The sequence below is a fragment of the Talpa europaea genome (genome assembly GCF_964194135.1).
Source record: "Talpa europaea genome assembly, chromosome: 10".
NCBI lineage: Eukaryota > Metazoa > Chordata > Mammalia > Eulipotyphla > Talpidae > Talpa > Talpa europaea.
The window spans coordinates 64,788,904-64,811,211 of record NC_140077.1 but is presented as its reverse complement, the minus strand read 5'-3'; the positions used below and the strand labels follow the sequence as shown (position 1 = coordinate 64,811,211).

General features: G+C 43.8%; 1 protein-coding gene across 2 annotated transcripts; it reads right to left on the bottom strand.

Moving 5' to 3' along the window:
- Positions 1 to 221: 221 nt before the first annotated feature.
- On the bottom strand, positions 222 to 22,199 carry SNAP29 (synaptosome associated protein 29; the record flags this gene model as incomplete). 2 transcript variants are annotated; one of them, XM_084245936.1, is made up of 5 exons in its annotated part: positions 222 to 379; positions 4,466 to 4,564; positions 7,153 to 7,253; positions 12,057 to 12,253; positions 21,963 to 22,199. In XM_084245936.1, 5 exons carry the CDS (start codon positions 22,197 to 22,199, stop codon positions 222 to 224), a joined length of 792 nt encoding a protein of 263 aa, XP_084102062.1. The 2 variants fall into 2 exon arrangements, with proteins under 2 accessions (XP_084102062.1, XP_084102063.1); XM_084245937.1 differs by having other exon boundaries at positions 7,168 to 7,253.
- Positions 22,200 to 22,308: the final 109 nt, after the last annotated feature.

Genomic DNA, 22,308 nt, shown 5'->3' with positions numbered 1-22,308 from the left:
ACTCAGGGCCAGGCCACTATGGTCATACTAAAACACGAAGCATTCAATTCAAACAAAAAGTGGGACACACATTTCCTCATCACAACATCTCTTAAGACCCACTCTTTTATGACATTTGCAAACATGTATTAAATTAAATACTAAAATAACACATGAAATTTCTTAGGAGTTTAAAGAATCTTGTGAATCTTCATCACAAGGGAGTGGAAATCTTTCTGTCTTTAAAGTTGTCGAACTTTTCTTTCTGTGCTTTTTATATTGACATCTAACTTGTCCACTTTATTTGTGAGTCGGTCAAGAATGTCATCTTGTTCCTCAATTTCTGTCTGCATCCCCAGGGCTATGTCCTTCAGTCGGCCTAGCCCCATGGACAGCTCATCTGTGGGAGAGGGAAAGGACATACAGGTTTGAGCAAACAGAGCATTAGGAACTGCATAGCTCAGCAACATTTACGTAATTCAATTCTTTTTCTCATGAGATAGGTTAAACTCTATGGCTTTCTAAAATCATTTTCTAAAATACATTTAAATGAAAATAAAATGTTTAAATACTAATTTGAAAGCTAAATGCACCCCTATGTTCACTGTGGCCAGGATATGGAAATTATCTACAAGGTCCCACTGATGAATAAGTGGATAAAGATGTGGTGTATATACACACACAATGGAAAACTACCTCAGTAACAAAAAAAGATGAAATCTTGCTACTTGCAACAACATGGATGGACCTTGAGGGGTTTATGCTAAATAAAATAATTCAGACAAGAACAACAAAATAAGATACCAAATGATCTCTCACTCATGTGGAAGATAAACAAAGTAGGATCTCCCTGGTGGTGCAGGCAGTTGAGCGCAGTGCTGTGAAGCTGTCTGCAACCTCTGCAGCGTGGATTTGATCCCAGCTGGCCAGGGTGGGCACATGATACCCACATGGTGTGGCAGACCTCACCTGTCTCGCCCACTGCTCCCCTCAGCAGTGTGTTTCGGTTAGTCTGCCTGTTCTGTTTTCCTCTCTGTCTCTAGTGAATCCTCTCACCCTCCTGTACATCTGGCCTATACCCCTGTTCTTGTATGCATGAATAAATAAATCTTAAAAAAAAAAAAGAAACAATAAAAGCAAAACCTTAGCTCTGACAACAGAACGGTGGTTAGTAGAGGGGCAGGATAGGGGGCAGAGCAGGTAAAGTAGGTAAAAGAAATCAATTGTACAGTGGTGGATGTGAACCAGACTTTTGGTGGTGATAGTATAGTATTACAGGTATTGAGCTAGTAAGCTGTACACCTGAAACTTAAAAACGGGAAAGCAAAAACAAAACCAACAATAAAACTAAACCAAATTCTTAGGTTATAAAAACAAATAAGTGGTAATAACCAGATGGGGAGAGGGAGTGGTGGTGGAAAATCAGGTAAAGGGGAGCAATTGTATGATGACTGATGGAAACTAGACTATAATGTAGTATAGACAGATGTTGACTTATAATGCTATACACTTTAAACTGATACAGTGTTATAAGTGAGTATTACTCCAATAAAAATTTAACAAAACTGGGGCCTTCCTGGTGGCTAGGGGTTAAGACTCAGCACTATTACCACTTTGGCTGGAGTTCAATCCTTGGCCAGGAGCTATCCCACATATGGCACAGCAGATCGCACTTGTCTTGCCACCTGCTTTCCTTAGCAGTGTATTTCAGTAAATTCACCTGTTTAGTTCCCTACTGTCTCTGGTGAATCCTTTTACCCCACTTTACCTGGGGCCTATACCCCAGTTCTTCTACACATAAATAAATAAAATTAAAAAAAAAAAAACTGTGGTGGAGACTTATGGGTTACCTGGAGGTGGAAGAACTATGGTGGACACACCTGAGTGGAGAAATTCCTTATTGTGAAAAAATGAACAAGGATATAAAATAACGGTAGTTCAATAAAAAAAATGTTAAAAAATTAAAAATCTGATCTGTTTATTCAATAAAAAGCAATATGTGCTTAACCACTGTTAACAAAAATGGTGTTCGTCCTTCTACTATCTTTAAAAATGTATATAAGATATACATAATTTTTCAGCTGCCTTTTAACCTTCTAGTGGGTTGCTGTATATTGCAAGATAGTGAATGCCTAAGGCAAAGAGAAGCAGAGACCTGGAAAACAGGAAGTACGAGGGGGAGAGGTGTGCTGGTCCCTAATAGACCCGCTGGCCTGCTCTTTAGGCAAAATTCCCATGTTGGTTGTCAGCACTTTACAGTGCCCACTTTCCTTCCATTTCTGGCTCCCTAAAATTAAATCAAGTACGGATCCGGAGTAGAAAAATAAGAGGAGCCATGTTTGAGAGGCAGGTCCTGGAGCCCCCTGTGCAAGAGGAAAGCCTCTGGGAGCAGCCTCGTCATAACTAATCACTCTGGTGCCAGTTTTCTTCTGAACTCATTCTATTTCCCTCCTACACTTTTCTGTTTATAATAAATATTTTCCTTATGTTTAAAAAGTTGTAAAACTCAATCTGATATTTGTTTTTAAGAAGACTTCTATAAGGACATGGTCAGCCTTAGGTGTACTCAGCACAGAGACATAAAGAGAAGTAAGAATTAGTGGGGGTGGGGGTGGGTGGAGAGACAACCAGGGTGAGCACTAAGACTGTTTCCCCAGGTTCCTCTGTGTGTATGTGTGTGTAAGCACATGTGCACAGCAAGTACAGTGGGGGCATGCCCAGAGACACTTTGTTTCTTTACTAGAAATAGCAGGCTAGGAGAAAGCCAGAGGGAAGAGAAGAAACAGTGCTTTTTCTAAGTCTTCTTATTGCTAAATCATAAGATTAAAACATAGATTTAATCATAGATTTAAAAAGTCAGACTACATAAATACTTGGCACTGGCATCATAAATCTAAGCAGGATCAGATTATTTAAAAAAACAGTTCTATACTTGAGTTTACTGAAATCTATAATCTTGTATTCCAGAGAGTAAAATCTGTTATGTCACCCCAGGCCTCAGGAAGCTTGTTGGCAATCTGGACAACAAAGAATAAGCAAATAGCTACACTGAGATAAAAAGACATAAAGTCGGGCCTCCCCGGTGGCACAGCGGTTGAGCGCTGGGTTGAGAAGCTGGCCGCAGCCTCTGCAGCGTTGGTTCGATTCCTGGCTGCTCCCCGGCCACCAGAGGAGGGTCCCACATGGTGCGCAGACCTCTCCTGCCGCCCGCTGCTCCCCTCAGCAGTGTACTTCGGTCCTTCTGCCTGCTCTGCTCCCCGCTCTGGCTCTGGTGAATTCTCTCACCCTCCCGCGCTTCTGACTGTACCCAGTGCTTGTATAAATAAATAAATAAACAAACAAACAAATAAATAAATCTTTAAATAAACAAATAAATCTTTAAAAAAAAAAAAAAGACATAAAGTCAAGCCTTTACTGATGTCAGAGGGGGACTTTTACCAGCTCCTCAAATAGGGGAGGAGGTGTAAAAAGAGAAGCATTAACGTGCCAAGAGCAGATGGACTAGCCTCTGAGCATGCCCTTTGGTGACTCTCTGGTGGAGTCTTCTGTGTTCTACCCCAGGCCTCCTCCACACCACTCTGCATGCTGCTGACTCCCTAACTGCCAAGCCTCAAGCCAACCACCTACAGCCCCTAGTGGTAGGCTGTGCTTCTGTTCACTCCAAGCAGGTGCCACTGATACCTCTTCTTCATAGGGAAACCCTATGATGGGGAGGACAGAGGTCATTCAAGTCCTTTTTGTATGTCTCTTAAATGGTACAATCCTAGCAGATGTACCTTTTGCCTGAGAAGTCTTTGGCTCCAGGGCAGAGTTCAGAGGACAGAAGCAAGGGGTGGTTGCCTGGGGTTTCCCTGGGCTCCGGGGGCAAAGGGCAGTTAAGAGTTTGGGTGGAGGCTTGCCCATGTATGGAGAGTGCTGAGATGGGCCCTCTGCCCTGCTGCCAGTGGACACTGGCCATACAGGTCTACTGTTGACATTTACATTGAGGGGAGCAGTGATAAGCTGTGGGTAGTACAATTACAGGTTTTTAATTTCTTTTCCTTGCTTTAATTTATTCTCTACAATCACTGTCTCATTTTTCAAAAGATTTCTTTTAATGGTTAAAAGGCAGATTCTATTCCTTGACTCTGCAATCCCATTTCTAGTAATGTAGCTAGAAAATGTGGCCAAAGACTTCCTCAGTGGATGGCTTCTGTTTTGGTGCCTGATTCATATGGGAGTTATTCTGGGATCCTGGACCCTGCTTGCTGTCATGATTCAAAGGAGAGATGGGGATGGAGAGAAGTAAACAAACTTCAGAGAGAGTAAGAGGGTGAGATGAAGAGTCAGGTGGAATTTGACATACAGTGAGGGAGAGGCAGATATCAGGTTGAAGTCCTGAGAAACTATGTGGCCATTGATGTACAGGCTGGGCTAGGCTCAAGCTGTCTGGAAGCTAAGTGTTCCAAATGTGAGTGGTGGAGGTCGGTGCAGTTTCTAGTTTTACCTAGATTGCTGTCGATCTTCTGGTGGTAGGCTCGAAGGTATGTGTTCTTTGGGTAAGCCTCGGTACTCATAGCAGAACCAGCCCCTTCAGGGATGGAGTCTGAGTTTAGAAAGAAATAGCAGGAGATCAGTTAGCAGACATCTCTTGACATTCTGTTTACAAAATTAATCTTAATTTGGAAAATGGGTTGAAGGAACAAAATGGTTAATTGTGAGGCTGTTCAAAGAGTGTGGGAAGGGATAACATGCAGAAGGAGGGAGACTTGGGCAGGGAGAGCTATTTCCTGGAGGGTGGGGGCAGGCAGCTCTTTGGAGATCAAAGACCTTCAACTTAAGGTCACTTGGTAAGACTCTGGCACCCAAGCTAGAGAAAAAGAGATTCATACAAGTAACATGAAGGCAGCAGAACTGCAATGATCTGAAACTGAAAGGCTGGGGGACAAGGTCTGAAGCCAAGGTTTTCAAAATCTAGTTATGGAAATAGGATGACCGTGATTTTTTTTTTTGAAATCTATTTCTATGCCGTCTTTCTATTCACACAAAACAAACAAGGGGGAAAAGGTTAAATAATGCACAATTGCCCCCCAAGAAATCTAACTTGAAGTTGATTCTAAACACACAGAAAAGTCCTGTTGTCTGGGCTTACATCTTTTGGGGAAACACCTTTTTCTAGACCTAGTGTCTTTCCTTCAGTACAACCTAGCAAAGTCACCCTACATAGAAGTACTGTATTTTTTTCTCTATTCTCCTAAGTTAATATACACCATACCAATTAAAACTCCCCTTAATTTCTTAAAAATCACATCTTTCAAGCTCAGAGTTATATTTCTTTGGGTTATGAGGAGCCTGGGTTATTCCCTGTGCTTTATGTTTTTTGTTTCTCCCTCTTGTGTGGTTTTGTTTTTCCAGACTCAAGAGCTGTATGGAGGCTCTGTCTCCCCTGAACCTGCTCCACCATCAGTGGTATCCTTAGCTGTGTTTACCAAGGCAGTGGGAGGTTCTACTTGCCTTTAAGATGGCACAGCAAGCATGTGGCTTTTTGCATCATTCCAACATGCCCTCAGGAGGCACACATTCCTTTCCAGATAAGGGAGATTTCTGGACCCATTATTCATATGAATGGGAGCATCTGACACAAAACACATTCTATCGCATATACCTTGTCCACACTGCTTCTCCACCTGCTCAGGCTTGCTACCACTACCACAAACTTATGGTTGAAGGTCTAATTTGGGTCATTAGGATAATGAACCGGTGTCAACAGAGTTGCGCTTCTTTTGGAGCTTCTTGAGAATTTGAGTCCTAGCCTTTTCTAGCCTTTTTTTTTTTTGAAAGATTTACTTATTTATGCATACAAGGACTGGGGTGCAGGCCAGAGGTGTAGGGAGTGAGAAGTTTCACCAGAGACAGAATGGGGAATACAGCAGGCAGACTAACTGAAATACAACTGCTAAGGGGAGCAGCAGGCGAGTCAGGAGAGGTCTGCTGCTCTATGTGGGTAGCTCCCTCTCTATGTGGGTAGCTCATGCTGCAGTGGCTGTGGGTAGCTTCATAGGTTGCTTCTTAATCCCTTGCGCCAACTAGGGAGGCTTCCTTTTCTAGCTTCTAAAGATCACATGCATTCCTTAGGGGGTGGTCCCTTCTTCCATCTTCAAAGTCAACAGGATAGCATCTTCAAAGTCAACAGGATAGCATCTTCAAACCTTCTTCTCATTCTGATGTTTTTCTGCTTTCCTTTCCTCTTATAAAGGATCTTGCGGGCCTCCCTGGTGGCACAGGCAGTTGAGCGCCGCACTGTGAAGCTGTCTGCAGCCTCTGCAGCACGGGTTCAATCCCTGCCAGCTGGGGAGATACCACATGGCACGACAGACCTCTCCTGTTTCGCCCGCTGCTCCCCTCAGCAGTGTATTTCGTCAGTCTGCCTGTTCTGTTCCCTGCTCTGTCTCTGGGGAATCCCCTCACCCTCCTGCACATCTGACCCATAACTCGGGTATTGTATAACTAAATAAATCTTAAAAAAAAAAAAAAAAAAAAAAGGACCTTGCGATTATACTGCGCTCAACTAAATAATCCAGGATAATGTCAGCATCTCAAGGTCAGCTGATCAGCAAGTGTGATTCCCTCTATAAACACAATTTCTCTTTTAGCTATGTAACCTAACATATTCATGGCGCACAGGGATTAGAGAGTGGACTTCCTTGCTGGGAAGGGGTCATTAGTCTACCCACCACAGGAATTTTGTTGCATTTGCCTTTATAGTGCCAGGAGAGCCTGGAAAAGCAAAACCACAGAAATGGGAGAAACAAAAAATATATAAAGCCCAGGGTAAAACCCAGGCTTCTCATAACCTAAAGAAGTATAACCCTGAGCCTGGAAGATATGATTTTTAAGAAATTAAGGGGACTTTAACTGGTATGGTATATATTAACTTAGATCTAGATAGACATTGGGCAGGAACAAGTGGCAGGGAGGTTCATTTTCAATGGGATGTAGGCCCCCACTTCCTCATTCTACTCTCCATGGGAGAGTGAGGGTTGAGACATTGTGAAGCACAACTTCAGTTCCTGAGAGCAGCTTTGGGTTCCTAATCCTTTACCTAGCCTGTGGAGCCCCTCCAAACTCCCACTATTCAGGGCTAACACTAAATCCAGAGGTCTCCCCGGAGAATCCAAATGTGGCTGGGAGCACAGGGTCCCCACTGACCTGAGTCATTCAGCTTCCTGAGATTTGGATGGCTGGCCTGGTACTCTGCCTCATGTTCTTTACTTGTACTTATGGCTTCTTTCAATCTTTGGACAAAAGTTAAGAAAAAAGGAACGTTTTAAAAAGGAAAAACACCTACGCCCACACAAGCAGTGCCTAGCTGTTGAAATCAAATGCCTCTTCTGTGCAAAGCTCCTGTGACCCAAGCAGGAATTTCATCAGCACCTCCTGGGAGATGAGCCCCGTAGTCATACAGCAATAAACTTCCAAGACATCTGCTTTATAAGAATACAATCTAGTTAGTGGCCCTCCCTTTACAAGACCAAGTGGAAGGGAGGCATTATGTGATCAAATGGGTAAGTTAGACCAGGGCCAGCAAACTGTGACATGAGGGCCAGATCCTGCCCACCACTTGACTTCATATGACTGTGGGCAGAGAATGGCCTTTATAGACGGCAACAGATTAGATGACAGGAACACTAACTTTTAGCCTCAATGAGTTTTTTCTTCTCAATAATATCAAAAAAATTGTACCCAAATTGTTATTATTTTCATATTTTGAATTTTGCCACTTTTTTTTCCCTCTTGATAGGTAAGTCCCCACAAATTATCTTTGATTTTGCTTCCTGGCCCACAAAGTTTGTCAGCTCTAGCTGTAGTCAGTGGTTTCTCAGCAACCCAGAGAAGCTCAGATTGCACCTGACATTCCATTAAATCCCTCAGCCCCCATCCCTGAGTTGAGACTCCTACACAGTCTGCTTTGCTTCACCTTCACTGAAAAGCAGCCTGCACACTTATCAACCAAGCTGGGATTCACAATTCTCTATTTTTTCCCTCCCTCCCTCTGTATAGCTCCACTCTCACAATCCAAATGCCTTCTTTTTTTTTTTAATTTTTTTTTTTTTATAGAGGCATGCTTTATTTATTTGTTTGTTTGTTTTGTTTATACATGCACTGGGTACAGTCAGAAGCGCGGGAGGGTGAGAGAATTCACCAGAGCCAGAGCGGGGAGCAGAGCAGGCAGAAGGACCGAAGTACACTGCTGAGGGGAGCAGCGGGCGGCAGGAGAGGTCTGCGCGCCATGTGGGACCCTCCTGTGGTGGCCGGGGAGCAGCCGGGGATCGAACCGGCGCCGCAGAGGCTGCGGGCAGCTTTGCAACCCAGTGCTCAACCGCTGCACCACCGGGGAGGCCCCCAAATGCCTTCTTGATTCCCCATGGATCCTAGAAATACAGCCCTTCCTTGTGTTATGCCACTCTGTTCTTACAGGAATAAACCCCTAACCTCTCCAACCTTTACCCTTCCTGCCCTCCATGGTTGTTGGGCATCTTTCTAACATTATCATGACATGTATCTCTCCTTGTCCATTAAGAGAAAGCCTGGACTCTTTTAGGCTAAAGGTTTTGCAGGTTCCAGCTCCATGGTGAGCCTGCTCCATGGTGAGCCTGGTAACTGGTAACAGGATTGTGTTACTCAGAAGCAGCAAATGAAGTTCTGTAAAGCACAGCTGGTTTTTCCAAGCATGACTGTAAGCCCACATGTTGCTGGGTTAGCTAGAAGAGGGAGCTCTGCGGTTTCTGAGCACAGCTGGTTTCTCCAAGCATGACTGTGAGCCTACAGGTTGTTGGGTTGGCTATAAGAGGGAGATCTGTGATTTTCGAGCCTGCCTGGCCACGACCACCCAGCCTGCACAGCCCAAAGCTGATTTCCCATGTGCTCTTATGTACACACTGGCAATACTTTAAGCAGAAAAATTTGGTTTATGGAAAATGGCTTCCCCCCCAAAAAAGCTAATTTTAGAGACAAGATAGAAGTGATAAGAAAAGGAAAAAGTCTAATGGAAGGGTAGTTTTTGGTCAGAATAAGTCTTGATTAAGATAGAGAGTTTCAAATTTTGGGATGGTTAAATCAATGATCATGAGCCTAATGGAAATTAGAACAAGCAGCTTATGATACTTTGTCAGCAAGAAAAAATAGCTTATCACGGGACAAATAAAACTTCAGAGAGGGCCAAAGGGCTTGTGAGATAAGGATGCACACAGGAAATGAATGACTAAACAGAAGTTTGACTAGGAGAAACTTACTTTAAAAGCTTTGAAATAACATTCCTGTATTTATGGATTAAAGACTATGATGGGGTCACAAAAATTTTACTTACAATTTGCTGTATTTTATAGAATTATACATTACAATGATTTTTGCAAATTTAGGGATTTAAGAACTCACAGGTTATATCTTCACCTCAATGTCAAAAGCCTAATGGGCTCAGTCGTATAATAGCCAAATGTCATCCTTCATCCCAGCTTCTCCTATGCTTTGATTGCCACGTGTTTGTCCTTTACCCTCTCCTTCAACTGGCAGACCCCCATGCAACCTCTACTCCATGAAGAGGTCAGCTTCCCAATCCTCAGAGCCAAACACCTCTTCAAATGGGTCTCTACTGCATCACTGCTCACTCTCTCCTCCACCTCCCCTTCTCTCCCCACATATGAACCTCACTCCTACAGCTTCATCTCCCAGCCAGAGGCAAGGCCTGCAGAGTGTGGGCGCTCAGGAACATGAAGGAAGGACCCCATACAACACCACTTGGGCAGCTTCTCTTACAAAGGTGCAAAGGGCCCCTTCAATGCACTCCAATGCAGTTACCCACTTCTACGGGTAGAAGGCCAGGTGGGTATATAATGCTAGGCACCACGAAGCCCATCTCAGTGAAATGACCCCAGCTGCCTCACCATTGGGGTGCTTTTGTTGGGAAGGCCTTGGGTTTCCAAGATGTTCCAGGAACTCCTAGGACCGCAAAGGCTTTTATAGTGTGATCATGACTGGGTAAGGGGACAAGAACCCCAAGAAGCTTTTGGGAAGAGGCATGGAAGATTTAGGAAAGCATAATCACAAACTTGCCAGCTTTCCACTTCTCTAAGGACTGGCTCCACTGCTAAGCTCACGTGAAGTGGGTATCTTAGTCCAAAGTGAATGGTATCTTAGTCCAAAAGTCCTATGGTAATTACATGGGCCAAAAATTAGAAGCAAAGTATCTTTTTGATTTGCATGTTGAAGAACAAATTCCAGTTAGGGGCAAAGAGTGACAGGTATTTGAAATTAAGGTTAAAGTGGAAATGAGTGCAGGAAGGGGTGCAGGGCCTCCTAACTGGCTGTACTCTTTCCTGCAGCTCCCTTTTTATAAGTGCCAACAACTTTCCCTGCCTGTTCTTTTTTTGTTCCCACTACCAGCTCCTTTCCCTGCATTCGTTTCTCCATAGACCCACTGTGAGCTTGAAATAATTTCCTAATTTTTTCCTTACTGTATCCTACATCCTGATCTGGGCTGTGGTCACACAGGTGTGTATACATGCGAACAGTCATCGGCTTTCCAGTTAAGATGCACACATTTTGTTGTGTATCAGTTATGCAGCTTTAAAAAATACCTCTTAGAAAGTAGTTCTGTACTCTAGAATTAAAAGAGAGAGTAAGAGAGAGATGGTAATGAAAACTCATGTAATAACAAAACAGCAAACATTTTTCTGGGCTAAATGGAAGAAGCAAGCTCCAAAACCAAAGGAATGTCTGATTACAACTATGAAAACACTTATAAAGGGAAAAACTAACTGAGATGAGAAAGCATACATTGTAAAAAAGTGAAGAACGATGTAAAAAATAAATAAAAAAATAAAAAAAAGGACTAGAAGTCAAAAAAAAATAAAGGGAGAAACTAAAGTTACATTTTTATGTCATGGCAGGTAAGGTATAATATTTTCCATAATAAGGCTATCTTATTTTTGTAATTAAAAAGAAACAATGATCTGCCATGAATAGTAGCAATCTAATTTAGCAGAAATTCAATTCTTTTGTCTCTGAATATGTGACATTTAAACAAGTTCTCCAGGGCCTCCCTGGTGGCGCAAGGGGTTAAGGTGCAACCTATGAAGCTAACTGCAGCCACCGGCCAGGGAGATACCCATATGGTGCAGCAGACCTCTCCTGACTTGCCCACTGCTCCCCTCAGCAGTGTATTTCGGTCAATCTGCCTGTTCTGTTCCCCTCTGTTTCTGGTGAATCCTCTTACCCCCCGCACCTCTGGCCTGTACCCCAGTTCTTGTATGCATAAATAAATAAATTAAAAAAAAAAAAAACAAGTTCTCCAAAATGCCATGTATGATTTTATCATATCTCTGGTGAAAACTTTTTTTAAAAAAGATTTATTTTATTTATTTATACATACAAGGACTGGGGTCTAGGCCAGAGGTGTGGGGGTGGTGTGGGGGGTGGGTTTGGGAGGGATGAGAGGATTCACCAAAGACAAAGTGGGGAGCAGAACAGGTGGATCTACTGAAATACACCGCTGAGGGGAGCAGCAGGTGAAACAGGAGAGGCCTGCTGCACCATGTGGGTCAGTTCCCTGGCCAGGGATTGAACTCATGCTGCAGTAGCTGGTGCTAGCTTGATAGCACTGAGACTTTAACCCCTGTGCCACCAGGGAGGCCACTCTGGTGAAAACTTTCAGAAAAGTATTATCTTATTTTAAAATGATAATCAATGGGAAAAAAGGATTAGATATGAAAAAGGTGGATATAAAGACTAAAAATTCTGTGAAATGAGTAAGCTTTCTGCAGTGAACATTTTTTTCTTAAATAATCGGAGTCACAATTATTGGAGCAGTTATTGCTAAGACAAACTATATGAAGAATTTGCACACTAAGTATCAATCAAATGAATATAATCAGGAGCACTAGAGAAATGTTTCAAAATGTTTGAAGACAAATCTGCTAATGCATAGCTTACACAGATCTAGGATTCCTTTCAGATACCAGATGTAGCCTGAAAGTCTTGGCCACTTAGACAAAATCTCATTTTCTGCTACCTCATATGGACTTAACTGAAGACCCACTCACCTGCTGTTGGCTGGGGGTGCAAGGGTAACATTTGGTTCAGTTGATGTCTCTGCTGGTTTGGATTTGAAGTAATTCACAAGCCCCCCAAATACACTCTTAATGCTGTTAATATGCTTTTGGCTGGTCTTCAAATCTTGATCCATCTTGTCCACCATCTTCTCTGTGTGTTCTAAGACTCCTCGCTGACGGACAAGCTCCTGGGGAAAATGAGGGGCAAAGGCATTATAGATATTTGTAGTCCTGTCCCAGCTGTACCACACATAATAAGAAAGGACCACACGTGGTGGGCTCTTCATAAACCCTGAGTACCCAGAGAGACAGACACTGTCATTTGTAGGGAGAAAGTTATACTTTCTGACAACATGGCCCTTTGTCTCTTTCCCTGCCCTACTTCTACTAGCTTCCTTTTCTTATTTGTTCCTGAGTCCTGATCTCCCTTGCCTATTTAAGGTTGGCTCATAGAAGCACGTTAAGATGGATGAAATGCACCTGTGGGAGTAAGTGTAGGGCCTGAACTGACATGGGCCCTCTCTAGTCCTCCCCACACATCGATCTTCGATGGGGCCACCTGAGCCACCTGGTCCTGGTCACATCTTCAAACTATTTCACAGATCAAGTTCTGGGGTTCTTTTTGGGCCCTGTTAATGTCTGATTCCAGCCCATCAGTTTCAGCTTTAAAACCTATGAAAACAGTGACCCTGTCATACATAAGGTCTTTGCATGTGCTGCTTTCTCTGTCTGTTATGCTCCTCATTTGAGTTCCCACTCTGTGGGCACATCCTCAGAGAAGCAATTCCTAAACACCTTCTCTAAAAGTAGAACTCCTTCCAGCCTCAAGTGGCCCTCTCCACTCCCTCCCTGTTTTAGTTTTCCTTACAGCAGGTATGCTCCACATGAGGCAAAGGCCTGCTTGTGGTGCCTGAATCAGAGCAGCTGCTCCTGTGAATAACGCTCTGCCACAGGGACAGTCTGGCCCTTAGTACTTGAGAACTGATGCTCTGGCTGTGGATGTGAATGTAACACCAGCAACATACTACCATCTTCCTTTATTTGATTTTCCTTTCAAATTTATGGATTATTTCCTTCAAAATTTTGGCCCGAACTTTCATTTCCTTTGTGTCCTTCCAGTCTGAAGACATAAAGCTTTTCTTTTCTGGTTCATAAGGCAGCCCCTTCCCTAAGTCACCTTGCTCTAAATCTTCTAACCCTGTATCTAACTGTCATTCAGCAATTATTTTACTGTGCAAATACTAGAGATATTTTCTCCACACCTAAAATCAAAATCATGAACAATTTTAAACAAACACCCTGGAAATTTGGAAGACAGAAATGAAAACTATATACAATAGGTTTGTCAGAGTTCACTTTAGATATTAAGGTATTAGTAGAAGACTTTTAAGGCATTTAGAAGCCTGATGTATAACTTGAGTTTTTAATGTTTAGTGGATAAAATTTAAAAGTATAATGCATGGGCAGGAAGCTAAAACATTGGTTCAATTTTCTATAAGGTTCTATTTTTTTACTGGAAATAAATTTAGAACTGATGAGCTTTAAAGTTTTAACATTCAAATGTTTTCACAAACTCATAAGATGTATCTGAAGAAACTATTAGGCTTTTTTGAGTAAAAAGAAAAATATTTTTGGGACAGTGTCCTTCAATATGTCAAGCAAATCCTGCAGGGGCTAATTTTTATAAGAAAAAAAAGAGTTGCTAATTTATCTGAAGTATCTACTTCTTCCAACACCTCAAGTTTGTCATCTCTAAGTCTATTCTGAGGTATGTCTTTTCTGGAACAAAGCAGAGGTATACAGTAGGACTGAAATGATTTTCTCCATTCATGTTTTTTTGGTTGATATATTTCTAACAGTCCAGTACCACCCAGCTTATTCCACAAGCTACAGAAGAATCTGACACCCAGGCACTGAGGACAGCAGAGGGTGGAAGTGGTGGCCAGGACTGAGCTGTTTCACTAGGGGGCAGGTCTTCAGCTTCCTTTACAGTGAGCTTTCCCATTTGGGCTCATTGCAGGAACCACTCTCCCTCCTCCTTCCATCTAGATTTGGAGAGTCACAGCAGTAACAAGCAGCTGATAAAACATTCCCAATTCACAGTGAGATCTTATTTTCTTATGTTCCGAAGTGACATAGTGTCCCAAACTCTTAGGACTACCTCACTGTGATGATTTGGTAAGGAATCCAAGTGTCTGATCTAGATTTTATGAAAGAAGCACAGAGAAACATGTCAGGGTGGCTTGTCCGGTGTGTGAGGCAGGAATGGAAGTTGAAGACAGTTAAGTGTTATTCTTGTCTGGAAGTTTCTGCATGCTGGAAACTGGTGCTCACGAGGAGTGATCTGCTGTTCAGGAGGCCAGCAGAGGAGGAATTTTGCCTGCTAAAATCTCCTCCCAGAGGCAGGGAAAGCACCAGGCTCTGTACTTCTGTCACCTAGTTCTAACCAATGGGAAAGAAGAGTTCAACCAAGCAAACCCCAGGACACCAAGAAAGCAGGAACTGGCCAGTTGGTTCTGCACCCCTGCCATTATGAAGGCATACTCTCGTCCCCACAAAAGGGGGATACATCCCAAAAGTGGCTTCGGTGTAGAGGGCAAACAAAATGCTTAGCTCAGGTGTTGGACAGCTGATTCACCCCACTCTCGTGAGCTCCAAAGGGAATAGTCTAAAGTTAAAGTGGGAAAAGAAGATAGTGGGAGAAAAATTTGTTTGGGCCATGGTACAATATTAATGGTAAACACAAGAGAGGGAGTGTCTCAATTTCTCTTTGACTTGGGGCTTTTTGTGAGGTAAAGGGATTATCAATAGAGCAAGAGAAAGCAGAAAACAAGACAGTTAAAGACCCTGTGAGGGCAAACAAAGCTCTGTGAGGTGACTCTGGCCTTGCAGACCCGGCTGAAGGGCCCTGTGAGGAATCACAGCTAGCAGAATGCTCTTTGAAAACACAGAATGCTCTTTGAGGTGCTGGAAGGTATCTGCCAACAGATATTACTGAGCACTTATTCTCTGCCTTGCACCATTCCAGGGGTGATGGATTTAGAGATAAACTAAAGAACTCCAAATCTCTGCCCTAATGGAGCTTACAGTCTAGCGGAGTGAGAGGAGTGAAGTTCAATCTGATTTTTCATTTGTTGACAGCACTGTAGTGCTGGGATCCCAAGGGAAGGGCATGGGTCTTTACTGAGAGTACTGGGGCTCACAGAAAAGAAGTCATCACATCAGCTCCTGGGGCTCACAAAAAGAAGTCATCTCACACACACACACGATAGATACTGCCTGGGAGAGTGCCCCTCACAGAGGATCCTTACTTGGCTTAAGGGGTACGGGGTCAGGGAAGGCTCCCTTACCCTGAAGGGGTGAGAAACTGAAAGCTAAGAAGTTAGGGAGTCAAAGGGTCAGGGTGGGGCAAGAACATTCTGAGTAGAGGGAGCAGCATGTGCAGGGTCTGGGTGTCACAGCACAGCCAGCTGGGGGAAGTGAGAAAGGAAGCGGAACCGTGTGTGTGTTGAGGGTGGAAGGGGAGCAGATGGGAAGGCCTGGCTGGACTCAGCAGGGATCACCAAGGGAAGTGGTGCTAAAGGGCAGCAGGCATCCCATATCTCAAACCTTCAAAGCCAATACATCTCATAATGGCAGCCAGGTCTTCCTTGACCAAGCACATCCAAGTTCCTGAGTGAAAGGTGTCAGTACTAAGTTTCTTGTATTAAGCTGTTAATTAAACCTAGAAGTTGAATAATAGGCAGAGGTCAATGTGGAATCAATAAATTGAATCTAGAGACTTGAAATTTCCCTATACTGCTATACTGCTCCCCTTCCAACATCAGTAGCATGCACATGGACTGAAAGGATGTAAACGTGAGAGCAGGCTCAAACCCAGGGCTCACTCTCACTGCAGTGGCAGCAGCCAAACATGGAGAGGACTCAAAACATGGAGAGACTCAGACTTACCTGAGTCTCAGGGTGCATGACAAACTACCAAGGTCAGAGGCTGTAATGCTGGCGCCTCGCACTGCTTGTGTGCAGGTTCAGTAGAGGAACAATGTCAGTAGGTCTGGACTCCTACTCCTTGGGTCACCCTGTTAGGGGGTGTTTGTCTACTGAAATCCTTAGGGCAGGCCAGACAGTTGATGATGAGGGCCTTAGGCTATATAGTATCAGCCTGATCTCTGGAGGGGTTGGAGACCAAGGTCAACTGGGTGGGGGTAGATGGGGGTAGACAGATAGTCAGCTATACCTGGATGGACTGCCCATAAAATCTCTGGACCCCTAAGTATGGGTGCGCTTCCTTGGTTGGCAATTTCGTTGGGAGAGTATGTGTTGTTTACACAACTGGAAAGCTGGAAGCTCTCTCCTGAACTGCACTATAAGCCTTTTTCCTTTGAAGATTTACCTGAGTCCTTCACTGTAATAAAACACAACCAATGAATCTTTCTAGGGAAATCATTGAACATGAGTGTGGCTTCAGGGACTCCTAAACACCACCTCTCAGTACCACCCCCCACTTTCACAACCACTTCACAGGCAGAATGTTAGAGAGAGTTCCTCAGCATCTCACAGCACATTACCTGGTTAGCATATTAAGGTCCCTTAAGACAACATGGTGGCTGTCAGTGGACATTTCAGGAAGGAGCAGCAGATATGACCAGATGCCACAGCTCTGGTGAGGCATGTTTGCCTGGGATCCCAGAACTTTCTAATAGTCTAATCCAATCACTGATCTCTTATGAAAAATTAATTAAAATAGAAATTCAATTTTAACTAAAGATACACAGCTCAATTTATTCTTCCTGTCTTAATCTCTCCTCCATACCTCAAAGAGCCTCTCCTTGCTCCTTTCTTTTTCTTTCCCTTCCCCAGGTCATTTATTCACTTGGCAACTACTCGGGGAGCACCCATTATGTACAAGGCATTATACAGAGATGTGTGGGGGACAGAAAGTTGAGCAAAAGATTGCTTCTCTGCCAGACATTTAGAGATAGAGACCTACTTGGGAATTATTTAACCTACCAGCTGTCTTTCCCCTCCATCAGCTAGTGTGTCAGGACAGGGCTGTGCTAAGAACTCTAGCTTCCTCATTACTCTTACCAGTGTAATCTAAAAAGTGGAGGTTTATGTTCTCTGCCCCACCTAATGAAGGGTGGAGCTGAGCAGGAGGGGAAGATAAAAAGGACTTGGGGGAAGACTTGGAGGAGGCCCGTGGAGCAGAGAGAGAGGTGAAGAAGCCATGTTTAGTTCTTGGCCTTGTACCAGAGTATTATTAGGGTTAATGGATGGAAACTTGAAAGACATGTGGGTGAGACCCATGGGGAGACTGACAATGGCAGCCTTTACCTTGACTACTTTGATTTTGCTCCTTTCCTTCCAAATTTTCCTGGCTCCTCCTGCCCCTTTCCTATGGTTTTCTGCCAGAAAGTGCCTTAGACTCATGGCAAGCTTTCAGGTCTCAGCGGCCCTGCTTTGAGCCAACCCTGTTTGGCTTGGCATTTACCCAAAAGGGGATGGGTAACTTTGGGTATTTTATTGGAAACTATCATCCTTTCTTCTCTCTATTGCATAAATTCCATTGAAGTTCTTTTCTACTGAAGCTCTTGCACACTGAGAATATGCTTTGTCTTTGTGTGGCAGGTGGCAAACCTATTTTGAGCATGCAAGTTTGGGGGGTCTTTGGGTGCACCTCAGTCTGCCTACTAATAGAATGATCACAAGCTGCCTTGGAGTATGGGTCTGGTCATTACAGTCCTTCATTTGGAGTGGGGAAGGGTCTGCTCCAAGATCAGCTTCCCAGAGAATGTGGGCATCACCCTCTAAATTATGGGGAAACCTAGAGAGAATGGCCAGATGTCCTTGGTTCCTAGATAAGGAAGTGTGTTCTCCTCTCATCCACCTCTGAACCAAATGCCCTGTGTGGCTTCAGAGAAACTGTTGAGTGTGGAAGGATGCTGAGAAGACGAATGACCCTCCCATCCTCCATATGAAATGATGTGCAGGACATGCAGGCTTGGGCCACCAAGTGCATCTGTTACAGAGACATCTCCACTGTTAGGGGAGGTATAATTTCCTGCCCCACTTAATGGTGGGTGGAGCTAAGCATCCACATCAAGCCATGTAACAAAGAAGGTGAAGAGACAGGGACAGACACATGGAGAAGGGGGGCTCGCTTGCTTCTTGGCTTGTACCAGGAACTTGGGAGACTTAGAGGAGACACAAGGAGGAAAGACATGTATGTAGAGAACTTAAGATGTATGGGTGAGAGACCCATGGGGAGGCTGACAATGGCAGCTGTTACCTTGATTTGTACTTTGATTTTGTTCTTTTCTCCTACTTTCCAGGGTTGCCTGCCAGAAGGTGCCTTAGACTTGTGGCAAGTTTTCAGGCCTTAGCAGCTTTGGGCCAACCTGGTTTGGGCATTTACCCATGAGGGGAAGAGTAATTTTGTGATATTTTACTGGGAAACAATTCTCTTATTCTCTTACATTGAAAGTGCACTTTGTCTTTGTGTGCGTGGATAGTTGGCCCCCTTTAGAATGTGCAAGTTAGGGGTACCCCTTGGTCTGCTTGCTTCACATTGTTTGAGTCCTACCAAATCCAAACAGCACTCCCTTTTGACTGATGTTACCATGCTAGCCCTTTTAGGCCCCAGCCTAACATCTGTTGCTGGTCTTCCCAGAATTAAGATTCTAGACTCCAGAACACTTCACTGGAGTAGCCAAAGAGGACACATAGCATCCTGGACAGGCAGGTCTCAGCTGGGATGGTGAAAGGGAGTACAAAAACTACATCCAAGCAGGACAAAAAGAGTCTTACTAAAAGGTGCAAATGACCCAAATGTCCATCATTAGCACACTGGCTACATAAACAGAAATCATGTATTCAATGGAATACGACACAATCATTAAAAAAAAAAGTTCATTATATATTACCACAAACAACCTTCAATCCTATTAAGCAAGGTGCTAACCATTCTGTCTTTATACACAGAATTATCTCCACAAGGACAGTGAGGAAACTGACGGCTACTGGTAGCCCTGAGGACAGAGGGGTGAGAGATTTTATATCCTTCTGTATGCCTTTAATTTTCAACCAAATGATTGGATTATCTCCTCACAAAAACTAAGAGGTAAAAGGAAAAAAAACACGCTTGCCAAGCAGAGGAAGAGATGAGTGGCCTGCAATTCTATGGTTCAGTACTGTGTTTTATCAGGCCAGGCAGCTTCCACCTACTCTGCCCTGACTACTTCTCATCTGTCTTTTGGTCATCTCTCATGACCTATGGCTAAAGTCTCTGTGAGAAACAAACTTTACCAGGTTTCACAAGAGGAGAAGGGTAGCTTTCCTTTCTTAGAGAGGAGATTTGACATGATTTTCCTACTTCCTTTCCTAGAGGAGATTTGACATAATTTTCCTATTTCTGCCAAGTTGGGATTGAATTATGATCTTCTCAACCTAAAATTACTTGTAAACTCCTAAACCTCTATAGAAATTTGTCATGTTTTGGCATATGCTGGGTGTTTGGCAGGCACCATCTAAGCTGGGAGATGAGTAGGGGTGACTGGTCTGCTGGGCCTGCTATGAACTTCCCTGTGTACTGATTGGCAGGAAGAATGCCCATCTTTCCCCTCCCCTCTAAGGGGAATGAATTGTGATGGGAGTGATTCTAAGATGATTAGGAGAGTATGGAGCGGGATGTTGTAGGGGTGCTGGACATTACTGCCTCCCAGGGCCTCTGATAATTGAGAACTGATTCAAGCCTGGAAAAATTCAATGTGTAATCATGCTGATGAGAAAGCCTGTCACCTGCCCAGTCATGATTTAAGGGCTGGGCCAATCCTCAGAGACCAGAGATGCCACACTGTGTCTGCTCCTATAGTTCCCACTGCATAGGAAAAAGAACCTTTGGGGGTAGCATGGGACATGTCACCACAATCCAACCTTAAATAACTCACATCTGTTAATTAAGAGAACAGAACCTTTGACAGTGAAAGTTCCTAAGCTGCCTCCCCCTGACTTTTCCTTGAATGCATGTTGTCATCCCATTCAGGAACCCAGGAGTTACAGTGCTGGATTATTGCTTTTCTCTCTCACTTTAGTCCTCCCGTCTAAGAATTAGCTTTAAAAGTCAGATTCAAGTTTACCCTCTGCCATGATACCCCACTTTGTGTCATTCTGATTACCTACTTCAAATGTTCTCACAGTTTCCAAAAATGTTTCTTCCAACAGTTTTACTTGACTTCCTTGGCTCTGGAACCCTCAATCAAGTGACCCCTCCACCAGGGTCCTAAACTCTCAGGCATTTCTCCCATATCTAAGTTAACACTTTTTTTATTTTTACTCGAAATTGGAAGCCAGTAGATATGAGATGTAAGAATAGTTGAACTTTCCCAACGAGGTTGATGATAGGAAGGCTGATCAGCGAAGGATAATACAACAGGGGGAAGTATGGAAGGAGAATAATCCAAGAAGGTGGCAATGGGGAAATGACTAAGATGCCCCTTTGAGAAGTTAATCAATATACCTCAAAACTGTCCAAGACCATAAGTGTACCTTGCCTGAGAAAATAATTACAAAGAGACCCAAGAAGGAATACACTTCAGCTTGCAGCATTAAAATCAAAGCTACAAATGCTTAAGATGAATTATTAGTGCATGTCAGTAATCTACTATTAAGCCTAAAAAAACTTTTCTCTCTGCCTCAACAAAACCATTCCATTAGTAGGCTGAAGAGAGTGTAGTACCTTAAAAAAAAAAAACAAAACAAAACAAACAAAAAAAAAACCTCAGTAAAGGTCCTAGCTAAAATCTTTTGCGGATGTACGATTTCAAAGCGCACCTGCACCCCCCTATGTTTATAGCAGCACTATTTACAATAGCTAAGCTTTGGAAACAACCCAAATGCCCAAAAATAGATGACTGGATCAAGAAGATGTGGTACATATACACCATGGAATATTACTCAGCATTCAAAAAAGTTAAACACATGCAATTTGCAGCAACATGGATGGAACTGGAAGGGATCATGCTCAGCGAAATAAGCCAGAAAGAAAAAGAAAAATACCGGATGGTCTCACTCCTAGCAGGAATCTAGAAAACTTAAATAAGAGACCAGGAAAAAGAATAACTACAAGAAAGTAAAAATCAAAATCAACAATCAACTATGAACCAGAGACACTCTATGGGGGATGGGGGGGGGGAAAGAGGGATTGGGGTCAAAATAAGGGGATTGCAGTTGTATGGGGAATATAAAAATAAAATTAAAAATAGTATAAAAAAATCTTTTGTGGATGTAAAGAATAATTAACAAAGGTAAATCGAAGCAACTGTCACAAATCGCACATCACCTAGGGCATTTTGCATTTGGGAAGTAAATATAAGGCCCTAGACTCAACCAAACAGGCTCTGGCTTACTCAACAGCTTACTCAGGCTTCAACATTCCCAGGTGGAAAAGCTGTCAGTGATGAGAAAGACACAGGCCATTTGTTCTGAAGCTCCAGGCACCAGCCTGAGCAATCCTCACTCCTGGGTCACTTGGAAAGGATCCGCTGAAACCCAAGTCAGGGTATATGTAAAAGAGACAGGCCCTCCATTTCTCTAACCCAGGCTCTGCTGTTCAGAATTTTTACTTACTTGGACCAGTTTGGAATTTACCTTAGAACTACAAGTAGGGAAAAAACATCAACTGAGCCGACTAACAGCTAAGCAGAAATCCCGGGGTGGGGGGCAAACGGCCTCTTTCAAGATGTACATCTCTTTGCCCAGTTAACAGGTTACTATTAAAAATCACGAAGTCACTGAAGTATAAGAATCTATTCTAGGTCGTTCGAAAATTCCCCAAAGATTCTTCACCCGTGTGATAATGCTGACTGGCCTCGATCCGGCCTCATACTGCTACAGACTCACTTCAGAAGTGGCGACTCCGATCCTCTCGGAGTCGTACATGACGGACAGGGACCTGCTGGTGCTGGCGGCGGCGGCCTCGGCCCTGCGCAAGACCTCCTGCCGCAGGCACTGCTGCCGGTCCGCGGGCGCGCGGGGCCCGTCGGAGAGGTCGCGGGCGTCCTTCCAAGGGTCAGGCCGGGCGCCCTCCCCCTCCGCGTCGTCGTCGAACGGGTTACAGCTCCTAGGGTAGGCCGCCATGGTGCTAGCGCTCGCGTAGGTGTGGGCAGGAAAAGGTGCGCGGCCAAACCAAGGAGCCGTCCAGCCCGGCGCGCAAGGGTCCCCGTCGTCCTCCTGGAGGCTTCGGGAA